This window comes from Strongylocentrotus purpuratus, unplaced genomic scaffold (genome assembly GCF_000002235.5).
Source record: "Strongylocentrotus purpuratus isolate Spur 01 unplaced genomic scaffold, Spur_5.0 spur5_scaffold_9, whole genome shotgun sequence".
NCBI lineage: Eukaryota > Metazoa > Echinodermata > Echinoidea > Camarodonta > Strongylocentrotidae > Strongylocentrotus > Strongylocentrotus purpuratus.
The window spans coordinates 5,536,103-5,554,728 of record NW_022145615.1 but is presented as its reverse complement, the minus strand read 5'-3'; the positions used below and the strand labels follow the sequence as shown (position 1 = coordinate 5,554,728).

At 39.2% G+C, this 18,626-nt stretch overlaps 1 protein-coding gene and 1 long non-coding RNA gene across 2 annotated transcripts in view; both read left to right on the top strand.

Annotated features, from left to right (window-relative positions):
• LOC588882 (MAM and LDL-receptor class A domain-containing protein 1) overlaps positions 1–13,533 on the top strand; it is a 17,695-nt gene extending 4,162 nt beyond the window's left edge. The window contains exons 5-20 of the mRNA XM_788546.5: positions 520–607; positions 1,213–1,356; positions 2,598–2,878; positions 3,569–3,659; positions 3,884–4,048; positions 4,933–5,201; positions 5,883–5,973; positions 6,824–7,018; positions 7,601–7,875; positions 8,462–8,555; positions 9,022–9,192; positions 9,821–10,098; positions 10,419–10,647; positions 11,831–12,099; positions 12,568–12,661; positions 13,043–13,533. Of these exons, the coding sequence (XP_793639.4) occupies positions 520–607; positions 1,213–1,356; positions 2,598–2,878; positions 3,569–3,659; positions 3,884–4,048; positions 4,933–5,201; positions 5,883–5,973; positions 6,824–7,018; positions 7,601–7,875; positions 8,462–8,555; positions 9,022–9,192; positions 9,821–10,098; positions 10,419–10,647; positions 11,831–12,099; positions 12,568–12,661; positions 13,043–13,323 (3,015 nt within the window). The 3' untranslated portion in view covers positions 13,324–13,533. The remainder of the gene's footprint in view (positions 1–519; positions 608–1,212; positions 1,357–2,597; positions 2,879–3,568; positions 3,660–3,883; positions 4,049–4,932; positions 5,202–5,882; positions 5,974–6,823; positions 7,019–7,600; positions 7,876–8,461; positions 8,556–9,021; positions 9,193–9,820; positions 10,099–10,418; positions 10,648–11,830; positions 12,100–12,567; positions 12,662–13,042) is intronic.
• A 174-nt stretch (positions 13,534–13,707) lies between these two features.
• LOC105444912 lies at positions 13,708–14,189 on the top strand. The gene is made up of 2 exons (XR_973226.1): positions 13,708–13,808; positions 14,110–14,189. It is a non-coding gene; the product is annotated as an uncharacterized LOC105444912 (long non-coding RNA).
• Positions 14,190–18,626: the final 4,437 nt, after the last annotated feature.

The window sequence follows — 18,626 nt, the reverse complement described above, 5'->3', positions numbered from 1 at the left end:
AATAATACTTAAATATTGACATAAATACAGCGATTTTGATATTCCTGTCTGTACCAATAGAAGAATACTCTATATTATACACGATTTACACATGCGTTAGAGTGCGATTGTGTTCCCATAGACAATGAAAAAATATATAATAACACTTAAAGGTTTTCCATGCCTTTAACCCTCTTCCTTAAATAATAAAAAGGGTTGAGACAAACTCTGTACATTCGGTTGTGTGCTGTTTCTATCGCTCTCTCCGTCTCTCTCTCTCTCTCTCTCTCTCTTATCTCTCCTTTATTTGCAAATTTTCCTTCAAATAAATACCATTCCTGGCTTTAAGATTAAAACAAAAAATAACTCTGAGTACAACCCACCTCAATAGCTTATTATTCTGAGGGTAGGAGCGAAATTTGGGGGGAAACTGCACGATCCTTGGGAAGCGCGCTTAAAGAGGGGACGTTTCCGATATTCCCCATGCGAGTCCTACCAGGGTATTTATCAACATTTTACATTTCCCCCCTTCTGAAATAGATCGTCTTTGAGGCAGTCACTGGCCCCGGGATATTATCTGACATCGCAATCGATGATGTTGAAGTTCTTGACGGAGCATGCCCTATAGGTAAGTCTATACTGTACTGCAAATATGAAACTAAATTTGTATTTATTTTCCTCATTTCAGTTTCATATGCAGTACATGTTCAGGGATTTCTTTTTTCCTAAACGTGGGGTTTGAAAAATATACATTTACATGAAATACGAGTTTAAATTTTATGCTGATTTTCTGGGTCTTGGTCTCGAGATTAAGACCAAGACAAAGAACGAGACTACCTTAATTTACGAAAGAAGGATTTAAAAGTTTATACCTTAGAAACAATGTCCTTTGATGCATAAAGGGTCCTTCAGTATCTTCTTCGTTTGCTATTTCTTTTTCTTTCCCCTTCTCCTTCTTTCTTCTTCTTCTTCTTCTTTCTTTTTCTTCTTCTTCTTCTTCTTCTTCTTCTTCTTCTTCTTCTTCTTCTTCTTCTTCTTCTTCTTCTTCTTCTTCTTCTTCTTCTTTCTATTTTTATTTCTTTTCTTTTTTGTTATTCTTCTTCTTCTTCTTCTTCTTCTTCTTCTTCTTTTACTCTTCATGATCTTCTTCTTTTTCTCCCCCTTTTACCGACAGACTTTATCCAATCACTCGTGAAGAAAAATAATTTTGTTGCGTCTTTTGAAATTCTCCAGAAAACATGAGATGTGAATTCGAGGATGGCATATGTGGTTTTACCCAGGATCAGACGGATAACTTTGATTTCTTGAGGAAACAAGGACAAACTCCGACCGTTACCGGAGGACCTGATGTCGATCAAACCTACGGAAATCAAACAGGTTCGTTGTACAGATGTGTCGTTTATTTGCTAATTCTTGGTATGTTTCTTTTGTTGTAGTTTATTTTATTTTTTTATTTTTGTTTTATTTTTGTTTTTATTTTTTATTGGTGGTTAGTTAACCCGACTGCTAAGAAAGCATAAATGCTTGTTAGTAAGCAACCAGAGGACCGACGGCTTTAGGTCCACTCCGAGGGAACTGGTAATGAGGATTAATGCCTTACCAAAGGGCACTAGCGCATCGACTTGGCTTCGAACCCGGGTCACCGGATTACGAGACCACTGCTCTACCAACTGAACTATCGCGCCCTGTTGTTGTTATTAGCGTATCCGGACACCTACGCCCTGGACATCCACCCCCGGATAAACACCCCCAGTTAACTACCCCCTACGACAACTACCCGGACACTTACCGCCCGGACATCTACCCCCTAGGACAAACCCTCAGACAACTACCCCTGGGATAGTTGTCCAGGGGCAATTGTCCTAGAGGATGATTGTCGTAGGGAGTAGTTGTCCCGGGGGTAGTCGTCCTAGAGGGTGGTTGCCCTAGGTGGTAGTTGTACTAGGAGGTAGTTGTCCTAGGGGTAGTTGGCTGGGGTGGTTATCCAGGGGGTGGATGTCCAGGGGGTAGGTGTCCTAGAACCTGTTATTTGATGCGCTATTTCCTTGACGTAGGACTGCGTCGGTGACTGGTGCGATCTTTGACGCACCAGGTTTAAAAAAAAGTGACTGCATAATGAACAGTGCATGCAAATGTTTGACTTTAATACTGACGTATCGCCTCATCAATCATTGCATTCACGGGATGATTAGGACAGATAAATAATAACGCAATGACAATAGGAAAGAGGCATCGTGTTCCATCAAGCTTGTACATGTACACTGTACCGGGATAAACCGTCAGCAAAGAGAGGTCATCTTCACGCAGTATTTTACGCTTTATATCCTTTTTGGTCTATTTTACCACTGGCCCTGTTCTAACTACATTGCTTCATGGGCCATTGGAAGGTGAGACTTGCGAGCGAAACCCGAATTCAAAACCTAACCTTAGACCTCAATCTTACCATAACGTTTTTTTGCGTTTCCCTTGGGCCCTAGGCCAAATGGTTTGTGCAACGAATAAGATGTCACCTTGTCTACAAAAAAAATTGTCATCATTGATAGAAATTTTATCTATTTGAAGATGAAAGAAATTTTAAAATATTCTTGGGTTTTTTCATGAATTTGTTTTCGACAAAGGGCACTACATCTACATCGAAGCGAAGGGCAACGACAACCACGGGTCCGACAAGGCGCGCATCATCTCGCCCAAAATACGCGGTATTCAAGCCAACGACCGCGAGGCCTTCTGTGTGGTGTTCTGGTATTACATGTTCGGTGATACGGTAGGGGAGCTTAACGTCTACCTGCGCAACGAGAGCTCTCCGAACCTCGGCCGACCGATCTGGGGGCTGGCAGGGGCTCGAGGAGAAACGTGGAGGGCGGCTGAAGTGGAGCTCAATACGCCTGAAGATTTCTACGTAAGATGAAAAGAATTTTGTTTATGTAAAATATGGAATGCACAGCTCACAAGTCTATTATGATTTCTATTTTGTTTAGATTATAGCTATTTCTTCATGTTGCTGGTTTTGTTGTAGGCCTAATTAAGAGTTTAGTTGTTTCGATGATCATGAACATGAATAAGCATTATCAAAAACTTTTTGCTACAATTATATGCTCATGTATTTTTCTACAAATTTGATACATTTCTTTTATTTTAATTGACTAGGATCATAATCTATGTTTAACTGCATTTAATCGCCGCTTAAACTTAAATTACCCCCTAGGACAACTACCCCCTAGGACAACTTAAAGTGACAAAAAGGGCATATGAGAAAAAGGGCGAAATGCTGTGGATTACTCCTCATCATTTACAATGAAATAAAACAAAGAACTTAATATTTTCCTCAACAAATTGACTAGGCCAAAATGGTAACTACTTTATAGATTAAATCATAATATTTTCTGAAAGTGATCATATAAACACATTCTCCCCCGACCGGTCCCTTGCCTCTCTTTCTCTTCATTCTTTCATTCTCTCTCTCTCTCTCTCTCTCTCGTTCTCTCTCTCGTTCTCTCTCTCTCTCTCTATCCCTCTCTTCGTCCCAGCTCCATATGTTTCTGCTCAAGTTAAACCGCGGTTTCGTCCCTCTGATCATATAATCTAACAGGTTGTATTCGAAGCAATGCGTGGCATAAGCTTGTATGGTGCTATTGCCATCGATGACATCGAGATCACCAGCTACGGTTGCCCCGGACATCGTGAGTAATTCTACCACATTCCTCGGTCCTTGCACACTCTTATTTCTGTTGTTGTAGATATAGATGATATCGCTTGAAAATTGAATATAATAAACTAACTTATAAAATATATAATCATGACAGAAATAAATACAGGAGTATTAAAAGTATGAAGATATATATTGATTGAAGGTTTGCAATTAAGATTACTAACCAATAAACCATTTTGGTATTTGATGATCTAGACGTCATCAAAAATGTAAGCAGTGTGTCCTGTGACTTCGAAGAAATCGAGATATGCTACTACACGCTTGATTCAACCGGTAGCATTTCCTGGGATTGGACGAACCGTGCATCACCGGAAAGTATTACAGGACCATCTGTAGATCATACGACTGGCAACGAGCTAGGTACAGGCAATGGTCCATTTTCTCCCCTTTCAGATAAACTTGACCCTGATATAAAATCACGTTCAACGCCTCTTAAAATCGTAGGGAGCCCAACAAATTTGATGGCAAACATTCACTTTAATTGTATAATTATGTGAAAAGGGGTGTAATTTAACAATGACTTCTGCAAGGATTTTCAGAATAATCGTGTTTGAAGACAAATATTGATGAAAGAATACAAAAATTAGGTTTTCTGCGTACAACACAAAAACCCAAGTTCTGCATTCGTTCATCAATATTCGTCTTCAAACACATTTGTTTTGAAAATCCTTGCAGAGTTGAGTGTTAAATGACATCCTTTTTCACATCATTACACAATTTGAGTGAATGCTTGCCATCAAAACGTTTAGCGAATTTGGGCTACCAACACTTCAGGAAATGTAGACCACAAATTAAATACCCCTGTTAAAATCGATGTTGAAGGAAGGCTAAAGCCGAATGTCCAGTTAAAATCCTTGTACCAATCCCCGTGCCATTTAATGTTAATAATTGCAATTCACATTTATTTATTTCCTCCTGGCGAACGGTGCAATAATCATATGGCGGTATCCACTCTCAAGGGTCAGTAAACCATTTATTTGAGTGGATTAAACTCCAAGGGAAGTAATAACTATAATTATATTGTTCAGATATTACGCGGTAAAACGCCGCGATTTTTGTACGTGTAAATGAAAGAAAGACAAATACGTGCAACAAAGGTCCTACACGTATCACGAGTTTTTAATATCCCTATATCTTGCATAGTTCTTTTGAAATTAAACTCGGTCCTATTCCACTGATGTGTATTGGAATGACATAATAACTATTTTATACCATAGATTATGATTTGATTGTCATTATTTCAGGATACTTCATGTATGTATCCAGCTCCACTCTGATAACTTCGGCGGACCGAGCTCGCCTCGTGTCGCCCGTCGCGAAGCGCCAGACGACCTTGTCCTGTGTAGAGTTTTGGTACCACTTGTATGGCAGGGACACCGAAACGCTCAACGTTTACATCAAACCCGAGGGAGAACCGCTGCCGAGCTCGTCCGCGTGGTCGTTGACGGGAAACCGGGGTAACTTCTGGCATCGAGCGACATTCAATATCCCGGCTTTCACCAACGATTATAGGGTAAGGTCAACATAACCATCCCCTGAATACAGGAATGATTACATCTTTTTTTCTAAATTTAATGTAGTTGGTTGTTGGATTAACAACGCTTTCGTTCAAAACATATCCTTAAACCTATGATATTTATGATTCAAGTCAAAGAAAATAACGTCTTTGCCCCCTCCCAAGTTGAAAAGAACTAACAACTCATGTAGGCATACCGGTCCGTATTATACTAAATTAATGATCAAGTTTGTCCAGGTCAAATTGAAGAAAGTAAAAAAAGATACTTCCTTTTATATTTAAAGCTACGATTCTGATTGTACATTTGTTATTCCGATAAATTATTTGTTTTGACCGTTCTGACATTTCCTTGTTGATTCCATCCATCTTCTTTTTCTTTTCCTCATTTCTTTCCATCTCCGCTCCTCTCCCCTCACTTCTTACCTATCTCAATCTCCTATTATTACTTCTTGTTGTCTTCTTCTACCCCCCCCCCTTCTCTCTCTCTCTCTCTCTCTCTCTCTCTCTCTTCTCTGTCTCTGTCTCTCTTCCTCTTCTTCTCCTTCTCCTACTTCTTCGTGCAATCTTGTTCTCTCTCCCTCCGACCCTTTTCTCTTGGGTCTCTCTCATTCTCTATCCCCAAATCTCACTCTCACTCTCTCTATCTCTCCTTATCTCTGTATATCTTTCTCTCTACAGCTTGTCTTTGAGGCTATCCCTGGTGATGAAGCGAGAGATGACATTGCAATCGATGACGTCATGTTCTATGAAGCCACACCTTGCCCTACACGTAAGTTACTCTCTCTCTCTCTCCCTCTCTCTCTCTCCCCCTTTCTTCCTCTCTCTCTCTCTCTCTCTCCCCTCTCACTTCCTCTCTCCCTCTATCCCTATCCCTTTCTCTCTGTATTTCTCTCTCGATCCCTTTACACCTTATATTTTCTCTCTACTTCTCTTTTCCTTCCTACTGTCTTTATTTCATGTCTTTCTTTCTTCCACTTCAAGTTCTTTTTCTCTAGGTACCCCCCCCCCCCTCACTCTTTCTCTCTCTCTCTCTCTCTCTCTCTCTCTCTCTTTTTTTAATCAACACATTTTACCCGTGATACAAATATTCAAATCATAAACATCACTGCATAATAATTATTTACTTTTATTTCATTGTGTGTATGACGTCACCATTGTTATTTTTTCTCACAATGTTGTTTTGGGGGTTGTTTGTTTGTATTGCTGTTGTTGCTGTTGTTTGTTGGTTGGTTTGTTTCTTCTTCATTAGTTGATTAGTTGCTTTTATTTGGTTTGATTTCGTTTTTTCTTTTAATCGAATAGTACAATAATAGGTAGGTTTGCAGAGGAATCGGAGTGTCACTAGACTCCGGGTCACATGGTTAGCTTTCAAGTCCAAGCTAGCCGCGGCACTAATGTCCTTTGGCAATACACGTATCTACATCAACCACTCTCCCCAGGTGTACATGGATAGATGGCAGTGAATTCTTCAATGCTTTGAACGCGTTAGAGCAAAGTGCTAAAACCAGAGTAATAACTGTAATTGGTATGGTAGGTGCATTGGGCATCCCCTGGGCTGGATGTATAACCATCATAAATGTTACTGTTAATAAATATTTCGCGTTTTGTTCTGTTAACAGGTACCACCATTCCGCCAGACCCGGTGACACCACCACCAGCAGTCAACTCCATCGATTGCGATTTCGAAAGTAACTTTTGCGGGTACCAGCAAGATTCCGAGAACGACCAGGCTGATTGGGCTAGGGAACAGGGAAAGTACGTGAGAAGCTCTGATAGGGGACCCCATGTAGACCACACTCTCGGGACAGGCGAAGGTATTATTATTAATCTACATTTCAAGATAAAGCATCGCCTTTCATCAATATGTTGCCCTTTCTAATGCCTGGCACATCATTCATGTTTGATAACATGTTTGACACCCCAGTCATAGCAACAAGACAGACTGACAACAGACAAAATACAAAAGCAGGACCTCGAATGTCCAATAATAATATGATCAGTTTGGAGTCTGTTTGGTTGTGTGACTGTGGTAGCACAGAGAATTTACTCTCCAAGAATTATGTCTCTGTATTTACAGATTTTAGATTGCTATGGAATCACATTATCAAAACTGGATTTTAATTTGTTGTATGATTCTTGAGTTGGTGTACTGATGTCGATATCATACTTGATACCGAGCAATTTAAATCTTTTTGATATGAAGTTTATTATTCTATCGCAAAATCCAAAGAAAATGTAAATCAGAGAACACACACTTATTTACTCGAGGCTTTTATGTCTCCTTTTTGTGAGTACAAATGGTATGAAATCTAACCGAATCCCCAAAAATAGTTTAATTGCATATATGACCATGTATGTCACTTTGTCCGATTTCTCGACTTTCTTTCTCAATACAGGTTACTACGCGATGTTCGACCCATCACTCTTTCAAAGCCTTAACCGGTATGACGTTGCCGTACTAGTCTCTCCATTCGTACAGGCATCCAACCAACCTCGCTGCGTTCTGTTTTACGCATTCATGTACGGGTCCAATGTGGACTATCTAAACCTGTACATTAGACCGTGGGGCACGACGCCTTCACTCGATCCGCAATTCTCGATCTACGGAAACATTGCCAATGAATGGCGACTTTACGGGATGGACCTACCCGGTTCAAAAGAGAACTTTCATGTAAGACTCAGTAGTCATTGTAATTTCGACTGTTGCGTAGGTTTAAGGTGAATGTTATTCTATGGTCGGGTGATAATGGGCCGACAGCACATTAATCAATATTCAATTTCAATTTCAATTTCAATTTATTTATGTTTCCAACAAAACATTACAAATCAATTATAAACATTTTCAACAAATATAGAAATACATATTGGAAACAGAGTGGTCAACTAAACTGCAATGCTTGTACAAGTGTGATCACCTCGAATGATACTTAGGAATAATGAGTAATTAAATGAACAAGTCCGTAACTACAAGTCCGTAACTATATACAATCAAGTAGAACGGTAGAAAAAATATTCCTACGCAGTAATAATTTAGTATTATAAAAACATTTGTACGAAATAAGAACCGCGTAGGAATTTCCAGAAATAGAAGCCCTGTAAACCTTGGTATTAATGAAGAAGGATGGAAATCATACATAGCTTATTCCTCTCCAGCATATTTCTGTATTAGTTTGGAAAGATGTACTCATGCAATAACTGATTCGGCATTTTGCCTTTTTTCTTTTCATTTGTAACTTTTTTTTTTTAAATGGTTTCAGGTATTATTTGAGGCAAATATCGGCCGCTTCAAGTCCTCTGGAAAGATTGCTATCGATGACATCGGAATGGTCACTGGAAATTGCCCCGAACAAGGTACTTAAATCAGTGATTAATTGATATTAATAGTTAAGAATACAGCGAGAACAACCATACAAGTTAATCGTCATTTCCGGTAATCATTTTCATGAAAAGTTGTCGGATTCCAGAATTTATTTCGACATGAGGTCTTTCTAATAATCTTGTGAAAATGTGTAAAAATATGTATATTCAAAATCTTACTGTGAAATATTTGGATTTTAATGCCAGTGAAAATGCTTTTGATTCTAAACTGTCATAAAAGGATATTGTAATGCAGGGTCATTATTTTCGACACTTGATTCTTGATTTTGATACAACGATGAGGAATATCAAACAACTGTCATTACCCATCTGATATTGCTCTCTATTGAAAATGTATAGATTCTCGACTATATAATATCAGATCGGACTTTTCATTTGCTAAAATCGTTCATTTTCATCATTACTCTGTTTCCCCTCCCAACCAATTCCCCCTCCCCAGTTGCACCAACCCCGCTACCATGGGGTGCAGACTGCGACTTCGAGCAGAACGGGACACTGTGCGGCTACACACAGCGGTCTACGGATGCCTTTGACTGGACCTGGCACCAGGGATCTACGGGAAGCACCAATACTGGACCACATAGTGATCACACCCTTGGCACATCAGAAGGTAGGCCTTATGCCCGTTGATGAAGTAGGACTGCGTTGGAGTAACATCATTAAAAAATTGCAAAATAAACTTTGCAAACCTTGTGGTGAATTACTAGCGCAATAAGTAAGGTAATGGAAATGGCACCTCGTGTTTAACTCGCATTACAAGGCACGAGACCTTATCCTGCAGACTTTGAAAACAGTGGTCTAGACACGCGGTATAAATAGATAATGTAAGAATAGGAAATGTAGAAAGAATAATTTGTTACGCCTCTGTTGGTGAGCTTTTGTTTTAATCTGTTCATTTCGCAATAAGAATAGTAGAATGAAGCATCAGTAGTAATTTGAGATCTACTAAAGATTACTAAGGTTAGTTTCATGTTGCCGAGCTTGGACTCATGAAACGTACGGATCAGATTTTCTGATAATCAAGATAAAAGGCAATTAACAGAAATATTATTCAATAAATAATGAAGATGTAACAACATTTGAAGAGTTAGAATTAGGATGAGGATTAGAATTAGGGTGTGGTTAAGTATTAGGGTCAAGGTTAGGGTTAGGGTTACTTTTAAGGCAAGATGTGCATCATGTGTTCTGCCAATAATTATTCTAAACTTTCTTGACATGATCTCCGTAACTTTCTGAAGGTCACTACATGTATATCGAGACCTCACTGCCGCAGCGTCCGGGAAACCTCGCTAGCCTCATCTCCCCTCTGCTGAACAGCCAGAACACGGACACGTGTCTTCGCTTCTACTACCACGCCATGGGAGAAGGTGACATTGGTACTCTCAGGATCATATTCAAATTGGAAGGTCTTTCATCCCTCGTTGAGCTCTTCCGGGTCACTGGAAATAAAGACGATCGTTGGATACCAGTTAATATCGATATTCCGGCTTCATCGACAGGGTTTGCCGATTTCGAGGTTATATTTCTGTTATATTACAAACAGTTCTGTCGAAAAGCATCATTTTCCATTTATTGGTATGATGTCCTCCAAAAATATGATTTTTTTTTATTTTGGGTTTGGTTACTCTCTTTGTTGGTTTGTTTGTTTGTTGTTTTTGATGGTTGTCAGTTTTGCTACTAATTCTGAAGAGTGTTCGGATGAAATGATAGCGGGCAATATTGTTCAACAATAATTATTGTAAAGAATACAGTTACAAAAGGTACAATAAGAAAAAGAAAAATCGAAGCGTCTTATCAAAATTACACCAGACTTCATAACGTTGCATTTCGATTCAGGTTCGCTTTAACGGCTACAAAGGAAACAGCTTGAAAGGGGACCTCGCCATTGACGATATTAAATTCTTACGTCAGCCGTGTGATGGGTACCCTACTGAAGGTCGATGTAGCTTCGAGCAAGGTATAGAGTACTGCGGCTATACCCTATTTACGACAATTGACGTCACTTTTCCAACCTGGCAATGGTACGACAGGTTAGCTCTCGAGGAATCACCCCTGAAGAATATCAGTGAGTCGAATTGTTTAACAATAAAAGTTTTTCCCATTTATTGTATCAGTAATGCCAAGGTCACATTTGCTCTACGGCTAGTATACGGCGGCCGTACGCCCCCGAAATCGAAAGATACTTGCTGCGGCCGCAAAGAATATACGGTGGCCTCATGGTCACCCTAGGGCGTATCCCTATCTTTACAGGCCGTACGGGTCGCCGTTGAATTATAACGTGGAGTTATAACTGTTTTCATTTCTAGGTTCGTCGTAGCGATTAGATAAGCAGTAGCCATGCCGTAGAGTGGCTCCACGGCGAACTTACGTCGGGCGTACGGTAGCCTTGTGTTGTATATACTCCAGGGGTGAAGCGGTAGCATCAGTCTGGCCACACGGTCGCCGTATGGCCCCCCTTCGGCCGCTTTTCACCTTACGGGCACCTTACGGCTACCTTGCGTCTGCCTAACTATTTAAAAAAAAACCTACGACTGCCCCAGGGACGCCCTAAGCTACCGTGCGTCTTCATTTCAAAGGCCGTACGGCAGCCGCAGATTTTCTGTCTCCACAACTCCAAAATACGCCGTGCGGCTACCCTAACGTAATGTGAGCGCTACCGTATGTGACCGTGTGAATGCTGCAGCGGCCCTATAATTAATATTGGCCGTAGATATTTTAGACCGCACGGCCGCTGCGGCAAATGTGACCTAGGCATATTACGAATCGCATAGGGGTACCACAAACATCCCCACCCCCATCTTATGCTGATTCCCACAACATTTATACATAACATATCGCAGGTACTATCCATACCACATTACTTACAGCTAGTCAGCACCTTAGTCTTTCCAAGGTGAATCATGAAAAGCATATTAAGCAGTTTTTAAGTCTCATCGGCGCCCACAATATTAGTCAGGACCTCAGTGTTCCCCATGTTGTATCATACATGAGATTTAACAAGAGAATGCATAATTAAAACATTGATAAACATGGAGAAATGATAATATGAAATATGGGGAGCATTTCAACTGATTTCGATAGCAATAAAGGAAGGATTGATGACTACCCGTGTGGTGTACAAGTTGAGAAGTGAAAAATTCTGATATAGATCTCTTCGATCATTTGATAAACTATTTACTATCTGTGACCCAAAAATACAAGAATATTAAACATGCAGTTCCTCATTTTGTGTCCCACCTTTATTTCAGCTTCGACATCGTTCATGTACTCGACGTCCAATACCAGAAATATCTACCCGGTCATGTACTCTGATACCTACGAGCTTCGCGCTCGAGATCATTGCTTAACAGCAAGGGTTCTGTTCCTTAATGAATACAAAATGCACTTGAGTATCGCTGTCCAAAGTGGTACCAACGGCCCACGTAATACTATCGGCACTATCAGCGGCAGACTTGACTCCGAGTGGGTGAACGAGGCGTGGAAAGTACCCTCGGATTTCATGGACGGACCGTTTCGGGTATGTAAGAACTTGCGCAGTATCCAAATTAACCTACGAATTGTAGACATGTTCTGAAACTTACACTTTGGGGTTGTTGATTATCTGCCAATCTTAACATGTTTCTGCCACTATCATTATTTGTTTGATGGTTTAGTTCGATTATAGCGTCAGGAAATAGTCAGTAGACCGATTCCAATATACATTCTTGATCCCAAATTTCCTGACTTTGGACATTTTAAATCAAACTCACCCGAAAAGTTGGTCACTACACATTTACACGATAATTTTTTTCAAAACTACTGATCTACAAATACGATAATGTTCTCTACAACCATACACTTATTAATGCTAATGATATGTAATTGATTTGTCATCTAATGTCCATCTCAGATAAACAATTTTTTTAGAGCGCTCATTATATAGAAGTGTTAGGGAAATATTATTTTTATGTAAATGTAATATTTTTATTTTTGTTTTAATTTACAGTTGGTGTTTACTGCCACCATACAAGGTGGTTCTACCGGGATCATAGCCATAGATGATGTGAATTTCAGCCCTCAATCGGGAGACTGCGGTCAGGGTAAAAATAAATTTAATAAATCAGCTTTTGCTTCAAACACACCTCGTCACTTCTTGGCTTAGTTCCCTACTACATTTAAATGTATGAAAAGTTAAACCCCTAGTAATTAAAACGCTACTTTATAAACAGAACTGCATTGTTTATATTGCTCATGTTTATATCTGTAAAGTTGAATCTAGAATGAGTTTACTATAGGGGCAATTGTTCATATTTCCTATACCAGTTTAATGTGGCAAGAAATAAATAAACTTTAATATGTTTTAATCTATCGCTGGAGGAAGATCGTTAATGACAAGAATTATATCATATCTATATTGATGTTTTGCAAACCGTTTCTCTTAACATACCAACCTTATCATCACATTCTTTATCTCAATTAAGATGATGGTGGAGGAACTTCGGCAAGGTCGTCCGGTTATAGCGAAAATCCAGGCCTCATTGCCGGGATCATCATCGTTCTCCTTCTTCTCATCGCCGTGACCATCGTCGCCGTTATGATACGTCTTAAAAGATCGTTTACAGGGAAATTTCCAATAGTAAGCTTCAGTAACAAGCAGCCTGATGAGCAGCCCGTCATCAGTGACAGCGGGGGTGATAACGAAAGCGGTATCACGGGGACTTCATTTACGTCAGCAACCAACGTCGACACAAGTCAAGCTTAACCTTTTTCAATTTCTTTTAGTTATTTTGCGCAATAGAATTATTCGTTATTATTACTATCATCTATCATCAAATTAAAATTTAACGCTGAACTACTGCAGTAAGCCCTGCATATATGATTGTGGAGTATGCGGTTTTACTCTTTATCCGCTCATTTAGTCTTGAAGATAAGCTTGAGTTCTGGTAATGATAGAAAATAAATTCTCACATAATCCAACAAAACTTACACTGAATGCTCAAGATTACAAATAAATGACATGTGCCCAACGAATTTGGTAGAAAATGTATAAGGGCTGAGTATTGAGCATAGAAAGATAAGAAAATCAAGGTAAGTAGGCCCGACACCAAATGATTAACACATGTGCAAATGAGAGTTATGGTTTTTATTGAAGGTGATTTTCATCAATTTTGGGAAGGTTGTTTTTATTTTACTGGTTAAACAATCAACATACTGCAGGATAAGCAGTCCAGAATGAATTATAGCCACGTTCTGTCGACATACGATTCCCATACCAGAGCTTAAGATAAGCGTTAAGCTGTCTTTTATAATGTGCTCTCATGTTAACTCCTTCGTTTCCTTAGATTTCTAATTATTTTTAAAAAATATACCCACGATTGCTGGTCCAGGGCCCCGTAACACAAATGTTTGCGATCATTTTCAAATTTAAAAAGCCAATTCTGATAGGTAAGTAATCAGCCTTTTGAACAATATGCACATGCAACAATGATTTTGATTGGCCATTGTCGTTTTGCAATTGATTGCAAAAATTTGTGTTAACGGGGTCCAGAACGTTCAGAACCGATACGAAATTCGCGGCCAATTCATAAAAGAAAACAACTTTTGAAATTAAACCCTGAGCCTTGACCTTATAATTGACAATATGAAACTTAGGTCAAATGTCGTCGGAGCATGTGTCGGATTATCGATTAACTGCGAGGCTTTTAGTCACGGCAAATGCTTAAATTTTAGTCCCTAGAATATAAAGAATATTTATAAGTTGAATATCTCCAAATAAGAGAGAGAAACCGCTTATCAATAGTTTAGATAGTACCGATTTATTGAGCTTTATTAATCTTGTTTTCACTTGCTTTATTCATGTAGATACTTAGGTAATGGTGATTTTATATTGTAATCTTATTGTAGATACTATACAACATGTGGCTGCAATCAATATAAAATTGAAGTAATTGAACAGAATTTGTATCATCACGCTCTAATAAATAACATATTTTATAACAATACTTTCTTGTGTATGCTTTTATATAACTTCAACACAGCTCTCCCAAATATTAGTGCAAATAAACTGTATGTTAATTTATGTTTTTCTCTTATTTGCCTAATACATAAACCGCTTCTATGTAGATGTGAAATCTTAAACATCAAAACATTGAATTTCGAACGTGAGCTCATGCAGAAGGTGATCGAAAGGAATCAAAGCAAATCAGCGGGCGATGTCATCCCCTCACTATTCCCTCTAAATTTGTTATGACATTTCATACCTATATCATATTTTCCCTTTGTATTACAATACATTACAGTAATGTAGATTTTGCACATATTCATTGAAGATTAAAACCATGTTTGACATTCCCAGAACAGAAAAGTGATACTCTTTGTTAAGTTTATGTTTAGACGGAAAGTGAAAAGGGAGGGATGACATCATCAACTCGCTAATTTGCATACAGCCTATGCGATACATTTCACTGTTTAATGAAGTTATACGAACTATACTATTATTATTATACCTCTAAAATTCCATAACTTTCTCATTTTCATCCGGTTTTGTTTAAACTTTGACTGTTTTATTTGACTTATGTTTGATTTTTTTTCTCAATTTATTTAATCAAACTTTCAAATGGGCCTTATTTGCATTTTCATTCACCGGTATTTGTGATGGATAAAATCCCATATTTAGGTATTGCTATGTCCATCATGTCTCCGGCAAGACAGTTTGGAGTCATCTTGAGCATTTGTTTATTCCAGAAGCAAGAATAAAGGATCACTGACCTAAGTAGTAGATTAGCCTTACGCTAAACACGATACGAAGAAAAGCTTACTACTGCAACCACTTTAACTGCTGCTACTGAATGCGTAAGATTTCAATAATTAGTCTTAAATAGTCTTAAATTAAAAAATGTTAAATTGGTTGATAACATGGCTAAACTTCACATAACATTGTATAAATATTTTATAGAATACATACCCAAGAGAAAAGATGAATGCTCTACGATTATATTGACGAGGTGGTAAGCGTGATAGTTAAAAATTTAACGTGAAAAATTGATAATCATCGGGGAGATTCCCCCAAAAAATGAAATTTGGGCGGATTTCAAGGGAAATAAATACATTTTGTTTTAAAGAGCAAGACATTTCACGAACAAATGTCGATTATGTCAAAGAAAGGAACATGCGACTTACAAATCTACAGAATTAACATTTTTGATTGTTCATTGTGAGAAAAAAAGTTACTTACATTGTAAAATCAAGCTATATATTTAAGACTTGGACTACTACGGCATGCGATTTATGCCCTTAAAAAATCTTGAACCAGAGATGTTAAATTAGAGGAAAAAGAACCTTATGATTTATTTTTTTTCTTCAATAATAAACTATAAAACATTGGGAATTATGTAGATTTGTGACCATGACTTGTACGTTCCTTGATAAACTAATGCCAGGAATGGTTAGACGAACGATTTGCATGAACGGCCTGCTGTAGTTCACTTCCAACTTAAGTCGATATTAGTCTTTGTGAAACACTTCCCTGGCCTATCACGGTGTCAATCCTCTGGACTAGAAATCTATATCATCTTTGTTAAGGTGTCATCGACAGTGTCGTCGACTTTGGGCCCTGTGACATGGTTGATCTGATTAAAGGTAAGTGGGCTTACTACCGGCAACGACTGATAATGAGACGGAGACGCACTGTCGTTCGTTTCGCACATGCTTGAGCACAAGGATGATGGACATCGGTGGAACGAGAGTTGATCAAGCCTGAAGTCCTCGTAGTCTGTGACGGATGTGGCTGTTCCCGGTGACATAGGACCATGGCACCTGACCATGGAGGTTCTCTGCGAGGATCTAGTCAGGGATTTACTGATTCAAACGAGAAATAATAAATAAATTTGCTATTTTAATACCAACCTTCCAACACATTAATGTAAAATTGAAATTCGGTTCTTTAAATAACCTTTCCATTCATTTATGTTTACCTGTGTTCTTTTGCACATTGTCCTAGTCAAACAATGAAAAGATAAAGTCATAAAGATATAGCGTCGGCTCTCAAATAAAGTCAAAGAGCGAATGACTATTGCTATCTTGATTTTGTAAAAGATAGTCTAAGGAAGAACTTGTAGTCTGTCTTTGTTTCTAGCGGTTAATTTAATGTAGATTGTTCAATAATATCTAGATCGCTTTTCATTTTTATTATGAAACATTACATTACAAACCAGTACTTTCTGGTTAACCTTTGGAATTTAGAGATTGAAGTACTTACTTGATTATTCAAGCTCAATTTTGCTTTACAAGAGCATGTGCTGACCACAACCCTCAAAAAGAAGAACATGCTAGATGATCCGATATCAATCGATTTTCACATTATACTGCTATGATGGTATAAGTTTATAATCGGATATGTGGAATGATTTACCTTGAGTGTCGAGTAGATATTAATGTTAGAAAACTATAATGGGAAACTTACCATTTTTTCGACGCAACCACTAGCATTGCAACTAAGCAGATCAATCCAGCACCTCCCAAACAGACATACCATAGAAATCGAAAGATCTCCGATGGGTTTTTTCCAGAATCTTCCCTATCTGTATCTAAATCAGGTAGTGTTGGTCTTCCACTATCATCGTCGCCATCAGAGACGTGCTTTCCATTTCCCAATGAGGCAAGATAGACGAAGTCTAAAAAACCGCTGTCGTAGTTCTTTGCGGTGACGGACATGCGGGTCAACGGTGACGAACTCGAGATGGTGACCGTTTTTCTGCTACCTGCGTAGATGCGGCAATCGATGGAACAAAAATGTCCGCGAAGTAGATGAACTGTTGCAGACTGCAGGTTTAGGAGATTGCCGTTGAGGCGAATGGTGTCCATTAGTGAACAGTTGACGATAATGCAAAGCGAAAAATCGGCACGACCAGATTCGTTCGATGGGAAGTGTCTCCGAGGGACAGGCATCGCTACCACTGCTCTTCGGACAAACTCCTTAACCGATGGGACGATTGTCATTGCTCCTGACGTCCCCAAAGGCATCTCCTTCTCAATGAAGTGTACAACCATGATAGGCAGGTTTGACGTAACGTGTACGACATGAGAACCAGACAGATGTTGGATGAAGCTCGTGAAGTTGTCAGGAATGAGCACTCGTTTAATGTCATCATGGATGATCACTTGCGTATATTCGTCTAGGACGGTGAAGTGTAACACATGACTAGTCGTTTCAGCCTGAAAGGGACTTACTTCAAATTCAACACCCCATGAAGACGTTGGCAGCAGTTGTTCGACCATAAAGTAGCAAGAACTGGAAGAGGCCTGAATCCCAGGGATAATACCACATGTATTCCCGCTGACCACTGCAATGGGTCTGGTGGCAGTAACACGTGTTCTGCTGAGGTTTCTTGAGCTGCTCACAAGAATGCTCTTGTGATTGTTCAATGTCATCTTAATAACTTCCGGTGGAGTGAAGAACTGCTGGAACACATTCAACGGCACCATAGGTTCGATAGTAATAGCCGTGTTGTCATACGCTGCAGATATGGTGAAAAGGGCATGATGTGTTTTGCCCTTGTATTGATCTAGGCGTTCTCCAAGTGGTGGCGCAGTTACGATGAAATATTCCCTATCGAGAGATGCTATTGGAAGGACCAAGAAGCCCTCACCGGGAAAGCTTCCGGCATATTCGTATCCCACAGTGCATCGCACGGATATATCATTTGAAGAGGACACTGTAATCGTCATAGCATGGCCGTTTCCGACGTCTGCTACCGCTAACCGCGGTAGATCAATGAGGGAAGCCTCCTGGTTAGAAACTACTCTGAATTCTGCAAAATTGATTTCCTTGATATTGACTTTGACCTGAGATGTATTATGTGACCTGCCTAGTACGGTGAGAGTCGCAATAAGTCCTTCCGGATTATTGTAGAATTGTGGGATAGCGAAGATAAACGTTCGACCGTGGTCGACAATGCCCGAATCTGGAAAGAGCACAAATTAAAGATCAGGAATTACATAACTTTTCATAATACATCAATCTATCTCTTTTGTAAATATTTCCCATGTGTAATTGCTTCTAGTCTG